This window comes from Strix uralensis, chromosome 5, assembly GCF_047716275.1.
Source record: "Strix uralensis isolate ZFMK-TIS-50842 chromosome 5, bStrUra1, whole genome shotgun sequence".
Classification (NCBI taxonomy): Eukaryota; Metazoa; Chordata; class Aves; order Strigiformes; family Strigidae; genus Strix; species Strix uralensis.
The window spans coordinates 11434227-11446292 of record NC_133976.1 but is presented as its reverse complement, the minus strand read 5'-3'; the positions used below and the strand labels follow the sequence as shown (position 1 = coordinate 11446292).

The window sequence follows — 12066 nt, the reverse complement described above, 5'->3', positions numbered from 1 at the left end:
TTCTTTTACTATAAGCCAGTCTAGCTTAGCTAGCAAATCTAGAGGGAAAAATGATACAAACCGACGTTATAAAATTAACATCTTTTCACCATTTCACAGTATTTTTCTGGTTTTGTTTGTTCCTGTATATGTAATTGCTTGTGTTCCTATCTTACCTCATCTTGGGACTTGACCAGTGTTTCAAATGTTTTTTCTCCACTTTCACCATCTATCATTTTTTTCCGAATCTATTGGCAAGGAAGAAAAAGGAAAAAAAAAAGAACTAGGTGCTGCATGTAAGAGGAATAATCTTTTCAGTGATTAAAAATACTTCAGAGAAACACAGAAAATGGAAATTTGTAAGTTGTAGCTCTTAAAAAAAGTCTACAATTTTCAGATTTTTCTGATCACAAGTTGCTTTATCCAAATAAATACTGAATCAGTAGAGTTCTGAAGCAACAATTCTGATATACTTTGCATAGCAAGACCATCCTATAAAACTCCTTGATGTTGGGCACTAGAGAGGCTATGAATTCTGTCTGGATGAGAAGAAGTTTTGTCTAGCATTTCTCGTGCTTCCCAGCACATCTGTGTGATTCTGGTAGCAGCAGTAATTTACAAAAACATTTTTATACCCGTCCAAGAGTAATTCCTCTCCAAAGCAGGTATTTCAAAGAAACTTAAGGCAGAATTTAACAGATACTAAGAAATGCTGAGTAGTGTCATTATGAAAGAACAGTGTCAAAGTGAAAAAATATGTTAAAAAAATGTAAAATTTTTTAAACCCCTCCATTTTATTTCACAAAACTAACAAACTATTTTTAAAAATTCTGATTTCTGAATGTATTACAAAATTAGTAACTGAAAAATATACAGAGGAATTAATTTGTTGTCAACACAACTTTGTTTCTCAGTCTTCTCTCTCACCACAGCAATAAACTTGTCTAAGAAAGAGAGGGAAATACTTTTAAAATATTTCAGGTAATATATTAATATCTTATTAATAAGTGTTTTGTTCTGAAAAATTTTGCAAGCATCCTCCCCAGGAATTACCACTTAATAAAGAAGAATTATTTAAATAGCAATCATGGAGTCTTTCAAAATGAGAGGAATATAATGCATTGCCCTTGCCCACGAATAATACCGGGTCTCAATTTGTTTCATTACAACTTCATCTCTCTATAAATTCATAATCTTGACAAATTTAAAATTGAAATTTAGAGTGAAATAGATTCCCATTCAAAATCTAAAACATTTATTGCTTTTCAGTTATTATACAGTGAAATACAAACAGCAACAGGTACTAAGAAACCAGGTAATCTCACCTCAACTTTAATATCATTTTCCAGTTCAGCGTCTAGAAAATCCAGCGTAACAGGCTCCTGGGATTTAGGATTCTGAAGCAGAAGATATTGAAAGATCAAATAATAAAGACACAGTACCATAATGTTACAAATCATTCTAATCCCTTCATTTCAAAGTAAGCTACTTAACTTGATTTACTTACCGATCTATTTTAATCTCTTACAGCACAATGAATTACTAGTGGCCTTTTCTCATTCATTTTATTTCATTGGATAGAGAGCTTAACTGGGTAAATGAAATTCAAATTAACATTAATGGTCAGTGTCCATCCACAGTCTGTCATATATGGGGCTCATGCTGGGAAGCTGCTTCCCCTACTGCTGATATGTCACAGACTGTAAGGGTGGGAGAAGACACATTAGAGGAAACATCAGATATGAATCTCTTATAACGTTTCCTGCCTTCAAGAAGGGAGAGAGAAATTTGGGAGAGTTTTCCAGCTGACCAGTAAGATGGGGCAACGGCACTCTTCAGCAATTTTGCCATAAGCAGACTACAGACTTGCCATTATGAGGTGGGAATGGACTGCAGTTCAAGATTCAAAGAGGCAACAAACATAGTAAGTGATTTATTTGTTATAAAAAACAAAAATCACTTTTATTGTCAGCATTACAGGACTTCCTTAAACACATTGCAGGTTTGAATGCATTTATTTTGACATCAGTACTGTTATCTCAGTTGAAGAGATGGAAACCTGTAGCACAGAAATACTGCAACCCAGCAGCTTCAAGATCTAAGGAATGTATATGATGTTGACCCTCGACTATGGAGCACAGAGAAGTTTGGTGGTCTGTACCTGTAGTAACCTTGGTCTCATAGGAATGTGGGAAGACCACTGTAGCTCTGCTGAACTAGCTCAGGCCACCCTCCAGGCCCTGCTCTTTTCTCAGTTGCAGTCTGCATTTACTTGGACAGAGCCATCTTCCATACGGGTTGTTAGGAATCTGACTCTTAGGTTTTTTGAGTAATTTTAGCTAAGCCCCATTGACTTTATATTACATGTGGTGTAAAAATCCTCAATTTTCACCACTCAGTAGTTATTTAATGCACCCTTCCTAATGAAGGATCTTTAGAAAAAAGAGTATTGGGATATATTATTTAGCCATTTAAATCTAATAATTTAGAATAGAATATTAAAAAAGTCCAGTTTTATTAATTTTTTTTTGATTGATAATAATTTGCTTTGTGTAATAGGATAGTTAATATATGAAAGGATCTCAAGGCCTAGTTTTTTCAGTAACCGAGCACTGTCTCTCAAATGATTAGTAACACAAAAACTGTCATTAGCTGTTACTATTATTTTAAAACTAGTGTAATTTCTGATAATGACATTTTTAGGAGATTTCAGTGATTCAGCTATGCTAACTTATTTACAGTGTAGCCTACAGTCCCTTCTTTCAAAATGATTATTATATTCCTTCTATCCTAATATTCTCTGGTAAAGTTACTTGACAAATGTACATGTGACTATTCTATCAAACAATGCAAGTACATTTCATCATAATTTATGTATGCATTTCCAGTTCGTACTGGAAGATTGGAACATCCCAAACAGCTGGTAAAAAATACCTTCATATAATAATCTGGAGCATTAAGAGCTTAACAGTAGCCCTTATTTTCAAGACTGTAATATACGATAGTGTTAGAAGTCAAAAGATTATTCTTTTGTAATCTTAAGGAACAAATGTACATGTTTCTGGGTATACGACATCATTCCTGTTCTTAGCAAGTAAGTCTTACTGTCTGCTAAGAGAAAAGCCTATAAATTTATTCTCAGAAAGAGAACATGCACTGGAAAGTTTGCAGACAAAGATTCCAGGTATTTTTTAAATGTCTGTTGATAACTTTAAATAAATTTTTGTGTTCCTATTTAACAGGATAGATAAAACTAGCAACTTTAATATAATAGCATTAACATATGTTCTCTAATTCAAAACAATTTAATTATTGCTATGCAGTTGCATTTTTCCCCCCAACAAATCCATGCTCTTGAAATAAATAGCAAAAGGATAAAATGTAAAAATAAATTAAAAAAACCACATTTTCTTACATGCAATGGATAATGAATAGCATGGTCAAACCCAAACAGCATGCATGAAGGCATTGGCATGGCAGAGGAGGCATTTGTGAAGATCACATTCCATTCCAACACACAAAGGAACAGAGAAGAAAAGAAATGGTAAAAAAAAAGCAAAACAAAAGCTATCACATCAAATCAAGGTCAATATTCATTTCAAATGATAACCTGGGCTAACCATAGTTAAGGAGTCCCAAAGACAAAATAGTCAACTTTAACAGTCTGTCAAAATTCAAATATACATTAACTGTTTGTTCTTGTTCTTTTTAAGACCTACATTATATCACCACACATTCTTTCTAAGGTACTTATTAATGACTTTTAATAGATGAAGAAACTACGCATGTATATTATGTGATGTGCCTAAGGCACAAAGAAATCCATTAGAAATTAGAATAGAAAATTCCTAGACCCGTACTTTAAATGGAAATCTATTTTCCCTGCTATGTCTTTTGCCCCCAAGAATGTGTTTTTACCAGTATTTGGGCTCCATAAATTTTTCTTCCAAGGTTGCCATTTAGTGGGATTTATTCCAAGCCATGAAGAAACAAACTTACTGTTCAGTTTGCTCTTCTCTTTATCCAATCATGCACATGACATGACTAGAAAAAGTGCAACACCACCACATTCACCAGCATAACTTAATAAAACAAAAGTAAATCACTAGCAACGAAGCATGCAAATAAAGGGAGTGCAGTCCATTTTCAGCATGACAAATAAAGGCAAAGATCTATTATTTCAATGAAAAATTAAGAAGGAAACAAAGAAAGAAAGAACTGGTGCAGCAACATAAAAAAAAAATCATTAAAATGTCGTTGTGTGATTTGGGAGGTCAGTATTCTCACAAATTCTATGGAAGGCCGTATTTGCTGAGTTGCAGGAGCCTAGTTCCTACTCATACCTGCAGTATTAACAAAGATACAGGCTTTTAAAATAAATGATGGTAAGAAGGCAGCAAAATCCTGGGCCCCAGAGGGAGACCCAGGCGCATCTGGAGTGGATGACAGCCCAGAGCTCTTCCAGAGCTGCACCTCCCTGGGCAGCCAGCACTGTCAGGCAAACCCAGCACCAGCAAAATCATACCATAGCATGCTGAGGAGCCAGGGGTGCTCAGAAAATTGAGGTTTTTTATGTTCCAGTGCTGCTTTCTCCAGTGCACAAACAAAAAATCTAGCCCAGAGGTGGTCTCCTACATGTGATATAAATGCCACCACTTGACACTCGGTGAAATCACTGGCTTGAATTAGATCAGGATTTTACACCATGCTTTACTGGTAGTGTTATGCAGGCCACCAGTTTTGCATTATATATTCCCCTATGTGTAAGAAATTAACATGGTATACTGTACCTAATTTTGTTATTTTGCTAGTTACACAGTTAATCTATTCCTTTAAAGATTTTTACGTTTTCATTGTGTGTGTTCTGCTGAGGGATTGCATTACATAAATGTTACTAATTTCCTTTTCCCTGTTCAGGTTAATGGCAGTTAATTCTCTGGAGCTGGGTCTGTTAAACCAAGAAACCTGATGTAAATAGTAGATAAAACATATGCCCTAATCTGACTTCCCCAGAAAAAAAAATTGATCAGCTCATTCAACTTCTGTAATGTTATACAGCATACACTGTACAATAAAACTTGGCAATAAAGTCATAAGAATGATCTTCTTGACTTTGGGTTTATGCAAGCAAAGCCAGCACAAGTAGTCTCTTTTTTTTTTTCCAGTCTTCAAATTCATTTCAAAATCCAAAGAATAATTTTTACAGCATGGCTCTAATTAGCACCTATTAGTAAAGCACCATAATTTAATGGAACACCCTTCACTACAGCAAATAACATGTTTTTTATTATTTAAACAAGGAAGGATGCAAGCTTCATGCTTTGGAAGCTCTTTGTCAAAGTAAACAGTTCTCTAGTTAGATTTTCCTAGTAAGCAGGGCAGAAGCTTTCTAATTTTATTTCCAGGACTATGCATTCTAATGCACTATGCACTAATCACCTCCATCCAAAGTTACCTGTACACTGGGTCTCCTTTTTCTCAATTTAACTTTTGGTATGCCCACACCAATTTGCTGAAGTAACAAAAAAGCAGTAATTTATATTCTTACACTATTAGTAAACAGCCTACTTATAAAATGGAGGTCATCCCTCAACATCTATACTCTCCAGTGCATGTTTACTGGAAGCAGAGACTAGCCCTCATTCCAATCAAGAGTTCTGAGGTCTCTGTCAGAATTACACACGGGTTTTGTCTAGGGAAACAAAACCCAGACATATGTTAGATGATGTGAATTAAGTTAACAAAGAGGTCTCCCTCCCACATACTCTGACAGAATTAAAATATAGAATGAGAAGAGTTTCACTTTTTGTTTACTGTTATATCTGCTCTTAAAAACACTTCCTCTTACATTTCTTGCAAGACCACAAACCATAAGACAAAATACTGGACCCTAGTGAAGGCATCTGGAGTTTTAGAACTACCATTAAACAGATTTTGATCAGAACCATAATGAAAATGAACAAAAAGATGCTAATCCTTAGAACAGATTCTGAAATTGAATTATTTAATGTTTTCAAATCTTATCTAATTACGACTAATCTTGTTAACACATGCTTAATGCACTCACTTCAACGACTATATTTGGTGGAGTATCCACCTGTTCTCTCCCAGGACAATGGGAAAAATACACTCACGTACACACAGACACACAAAGAAAATTGGCAGTAAAACATAAAATTAAGCACTTGTTTAAAAATGTAATATAACTAACTACACAAACTTGAAAAATTGTATTTTAAGCAGTTTAAAATGATGTTAAACTGAAAGTTAAAAAAAAGGTTTCTTGTGTTATGCTTTGATGTAGTTTTCATGTTCAGGTAAGTACATGATGGGAAAATTCTTAATGATTTTAATATGCTTTTGAACCTGCTTTTTGTTAAATTTTCTCAATTGTGCAAATAACTTTACAAGTTTTAAATTTCTAGGGGCTTCTTTTTGTGAGATGATACTGCAAGACAGTTTCTCAAAATTTTGTGTTGAACCAGTTGTGATTTGAGGTAACAGATTTTCAGAAGGAAAGCAGAAGACATTCAGAAGAAGGGACCACTGGAAGTTTAATATGCCCTCACCTCTTCAAAGGTAAAGACGTAGTTATGTTTTAGTTTACATCTATTAAAAAATTGCTAGCAAAGAGGGTTAAGATGTTGTTTGTTAATAAGTTAACGGCTACCAGGAGGTTCAACTAAAATTAATATAACACGTTAAAGAAAGTCCATGAGTTCTAAATACATCTGTCTTTGTAGTGTACCTTAGTTTTAAAACGTGGTTCTTGTATCAGTCTGAATAGCATGCACCACCCCAAACAAACTGGGAGTGAAAAAGTCTAGTCTGTGTAACTGTTAATAACAACAATAACAATAATAATAATGCATATGCTTAATATTACATTTAGACATTATTCCACAACATAAAACATATAATTTATAAAATATCCCTTTTTAAATATACTCTAAAAACATTTGAGCAGTATGTGAAAGCATCTCTGGACTTCGTATCTTTTTAAGTAGAAAACGACACAGAGAAGCCATGACAATTAGTATCCTAATAATCCATCTCAGCCTGCCTAGGTTTAGTTGGGATGAGCTGAGTTTTTCACTAACAAAGGTTCTTTATTCTGCAGTGTTACAAGTTTACACTGCAGTATAGTAGCACATGAGATGAACAGAATCCATATCTATCAGTTCCTCACAAGATTGTGACTAAAACGAGAATACTACATTGCTTCATTTTATATTCCTTCTGTTAACAAAAACATAATTTTATTTGCATATAAGGAAAAGGTAAATAGAACGCTCATCATCGTTTGACTTTCTAATAATCTCTAATGAAGGAAAAGATTCGGTCAGTAATGGTGCGCGTATTTGTCTCAGAATAATTCACCAAGAAAAATCATCAAATAAAAACTTTCATTTTTTAACACATGAAAACCTAATGCATATATCCAGAAACTGAAGTCCTAAATGATGAAGACTATATAAAAACCTTTTTTCTTTTTTTCTTTTATTTTTAAAAGAGTCCTTTCAAAATAAATCAAAAGGGATATTTCATCAATAGTTAAGATCAAGTCATGTTTTCTTTTCTTCTGAAGCATTTTTTTTATTTTTTTTCTTTTTTTTTTTTTTTTTTTTGTTACACACTTGGCAAAAGATTACGAACATATTCATTACTTCACCAGGCAATTAATTCAAATATTCACAACACTAACTTCCCCCAGCTTAAGAATTAAATGAATCACTAAAGATGAATTCTTCATTCCTTTTTCTGCCTTTGACAGATAAAGATGGTGAAGTAGTGAAAAAGAGCCTGCTACACCTCTTGTAGCTATGATAGGATTTTCTGGTGAAGAAACAAGAGAGGACAGTCACACAGCCAAGAGGTCAAGGACTTGTTGCTATTCTGCCAAAGGAACATGGCTGTGAGGAATAAAGTGATGGATATGAATCCAATTTACAATAAAACAGTATTTCCATGCCTAAAGGCAGCAAATACAGGCTTCCATTACTTAACAAGCTTCTCTAAAGTGCACTGAGTGCTAAAAAATAACTGAGGAGTAGGGTGCCATTAAAGTTTAAAAGCCTTACTAGCCTTATTTGCTTGTGTATTGACAGCTTGCATTTACCTTGGCCATATATTGGTCAAAAAATCTTAATGAGAAATTTTAATATTGACAGCTGAACTACATGGATATATTGTTTGGTCTTCAATACTTACAGTGATTCATTATTATTTCTAGCTTTTTTCCTGTAAATAATCCATACATTTCTCTCAATCTGGAGTGATTTTTAAAAATTATTTTTAGTTAATTAAATTTTAACTTAGTCTTTTATATAATGCTGCATTTCTGCACTATGAACTAAAGAGACAAAATTTGCTGAAAGTGTGTTTCTAATGGAATTAAAATACAAGCATTTTCAAATATTCCACTAAACAGAAGATAAGATTGCTTGATATGGAGAAATCCTTCACTAAATCAAAGATTAAAGTTCAGATTTCAGAAAAAAAAATCATCCATTCATATTGAAATACCTCCTCAAAGCCAGGGATGCAAGTTATTTAAGAAGATAAATGTAATGTAGGAGTCCCCCAAGGGTCAGGACTACAGTTAATGGATATAAAGCAAGACTGAAATCTTGGGTTTAATTTTCCTGAAATTTGAGGAAAGTTGTGTCCTAATCATATTTAGATAAAGATTTCATCTTTAAAGATGAAAGACCTTTCTCAAGTTGAACTACTAAAAAGTCTAGCATTCTGGGAAGGAGTGCTCACTAGATCCATCCCAACTCTGCAGCTCAGGTTTCAGCTCTGGTAAACAGAAAATAAGCAAATAAACAAATACAAAAATACAAGGAAAATACATTGTGTTCGCCCCTAATTTCAGTGGTTTTGCAAGTATGAGTTTCAATTTCTGAAATGAGAAAGCATCACAAAATAAGCATGTATACTAGTAAACTCCTCAGTTTGCTTCAAGACCATCTTGTAACACACTACAAGTTCTTCGCAATGATATTACAGCTACCAGTATTACAGCTACTAGTTATTTTTGTATTAATATGTATATTAAAACACTTATTTCACATATATAAATGTGCATGCAAAATATACATCCTTTTTATTTTATCAAAAACCAAATTGATACAAGCCAATTCTGGCCTTTGTGCTGACTAAAACGGATTTGGATGAAGTGATATTGCACCATGGATTTTCCTTTACCCCCCAGTTGAGAATTCTTTACTACTGCTCTCTGGCACTTAATTTCTGTTATTTCTGACAATGTCCCCTTATTATAGAGAAATAAATTAGAAAGTTTTTCGTACCTTCGGTTGGAGATTTGGATGAAGTAGCACATACCCATTAGGATCAATTGCAAAATAGTATCCGTTTGGACAAAGCTGAAGGGAAGAAATGAGGTTTAGAATTATAAGCTTTTTAAGTAATAAAGCAAGATTAATTAATTATTTTCAAGAAATAATACATTGCCTCAGGCATCATGAAATATGTGAGGTATTAGCATACAGAAGACAATTTCTTAATATTTACTCTTTCAGAATCATAAACTTGGAGAATAATTTAGGCTGATGGGACCTCTGAAAGTACAACCCTTCACTGAAAGCTGAGCTAACTTCAAAATAAGATACAATTTTGAAGTTGGACTAGGTTTCAAAGGGTCTTTGAATATCTCTAATGGCAATTCCACAACCTCTCTGGGCAACCTGCTTCAGTGTTTAACCACCCTCACAATGATTTTTTTTTCCTTATTTCCAGTTGGAATTTCCATTTGTCAATTGCCTCTTGACTTTTGCTATAAGCTTCAAGAAATGTCAAAGTACATCTTCACTATAACTCCCATTAGGTAGCCCATTAGATTCCTTCTTCACCCTGAACAAATCCATCTCTCTCATCTTCTCCATGTACTCCAGCCCTCTGGTCAACTTAGTGGCTCTGCACTGGACTCTGCCCAGCACCTCACTGTATTTCTTATACTGAGGAGATCAAACTTGGACACAGTACGCCTGACACACACGTTCACTGCACAGTTGGCCTTCTTTACTGCAAGGGCACACTGCTAACTTATGTTCAGCTTGTCCTCCACTACGAGCCCCAGGCCCTTTCCTGCCTTTTGAGGCAGTCTGTCCCAGCCTGTACTGTGGCATGGGATTATTCCGTTCGAGATACTGGACTTTGCATTTGCCTTCAGTCAAATTCGTGATGTTCCTTTGCTTCCTCAGCTGTTGTTTTCCACAGTACTAGTTATTTTCTTAGAAATTCCCCATCTAGATGTCTAAATATATAAATCAATCATACTGTGTAGCGTACAGACAGACATGAATATTAAAGAACTTTTCTATAAAGAACTGTCCTATATATTAGCTGAAATGATTGTGTACTCTACACTGTGGTAAGAACCAAACACTCAACTAAAGAACAGTGCTTTAAGCTACAGGAAAATAATTACTTGGAATATATTCCCCTATGTAAAAGTTGGCTTTTACAGATGCATCCTGATGGACAATTCACACAGAAACACATATATGGCTGGAGAGAAAACCATGAAAAAAATCAATGGAAAACAATGGAAAAGAATATATGAAAGGGAGCCTGCTGGTATTTTGACTCACATCCAGTCATTGCTGTATGATTTATCAAAGAGCATGCACAGAAATCAGACATAAATCATACATAAAGAGAAACCACCAACGCAAGCAACTTACCGTAAATCGGGGTGTCAGTTTTTTTATGTCCTCCAAAGAGACATCAACCCCCATTACTCCAAGAATCAGCTGATTCTGGTAAGATTCCAAAATGTTAGCATATGTTTGACATATTTACAATGCAGTATAACTGCAAGTTAGTGAATTTTGATTTTGCCTTTGTCTCTTGTTTGACAGACACTACTTGAAAAGTTGCCTATTTACTTATGTTTCTATTCTAAATATTTTAAATAATATCTAAGTGATTCAAAATAACATTCAATACATTCAGAATTTAGTATTGAATATGAAAATTGTTTATGAAGATGAATATGGATGCTTTCCTGGATGAACAATAAATGTAAGAACAAAACAGGTAAAAGGAAAAGTGATGCATTAATATTGCCAATGATGTAGATACTAAATTACTAGCACCAATGTAGAGCTACTACTGCATGCTTCGTTGGGCAGTGAGACCCCAAAACAATTAACCCCTTTTGGCTATGGTATAATCATGAATGAAAAAAAAAAATACAACAAAAGAAAAAAAACAGTAACTATAACAATCATCAGCATCTGAAATCAGGGACTCAGGCACTACATTTACTACACTTGTGATTTATATTCCTCCTACAGAAAGGTGGGACATAGTATCACCTGAATGCCTTCTCCATATTAAATAGATTTGGAATATGTATTGGAAAATGCATCATACAGTCTGTAACCTAAAATTCAGGTTGCATGAGTCAAGCAGATTCAAGTTCTCCTCTTGTTCCTCTGTATGAGACAATGGCTGGTTTACTTCTCAGAAAGACATCCTTCGATAATCAGTAGTCTTTCACTTTACAGCCAGACTCAGTGAATTCCAGGCATTATCTTGTAGATAAGATTATGAAACCTTTTTGTTTTGTTTTGTTTTTTATAGGGAAACTAAGAGAACTATTCTGAAAGTAAATAAAAGAAATGGTAGTGATCAAATTTGTATTTATTCATTCCAAGACTATGTAATATCTGAGAAACTGAATCAAATATTATTTTGTGTAAACTTCTGTATATTTTGACCTGAATGAACAAGAGTATCACACCAAATGTACAGTATTTTACTACGCACTGTAAAGCATATTCTAGATCTGATTTTAAAAAGCAGCATTTTGATTTGGTGAAGAAGACATAAATTGATTCCATATCAGACAGTAATAGGTATGGGCAATTGTATTTATTTAATACTTAGATTTTAATCTAGATACACAGTGCTATTTTCTATTATCATTACAACCAATTTATTTAAATTCTCTACATCATTGCTTTTTACCCTGAAAAGTCATAGCTTCACAGATTTGTTACACATTTATCTGGGCATTTTTTCTTGTCGAGGCCTAAATAATATCATCATCTATTT

At 34.0% G+C, this 12066-nt stretch overlaps 1 protein-coding gene across 9 annotated transcripts in view; it reads right to left on the bottom strand.

Moving 5' to 3' along the window:
• The window catches only part of CACNA2D1 (calcium voltage-gated channel auxiliary subunit alpha2delta 1), a 434706-nt gene that overhangs the window by 46539 nt on the left and 376101 nt on the right, over positions 1–12066 (bottom strand). For 4 of the 9 annotated variants that reach the window (XM_074869860.1, XM_074869857.1, XM_074869863.1 and 1 more), the window contains exons 17-20: positions 10689–10763; positions 9294–9368; positions 1305–1376; positions 156–227 (exon numbers count right to left, since the gene is read on the bottom strand). In XM_074869860.1, the coding sequence (XP_074725961.1) occupies positions 156–227; positions 1305–1376; positions 9294–9368; positions 10689–10763 (294 nt within the window). Of the gene's footprint in view, positions 1–155; positions 228–1304; positions 1377–5434; positions 5492–5657; positions 6816–9293; positions 9369–10688; positions 10764–12066 lie in introns of those variants that run through there. The other 5 variants (XM_074869856.1, XM_074869858.1, XM_074869859.1 and 2 more) reach the window with 3 other exon arrangements.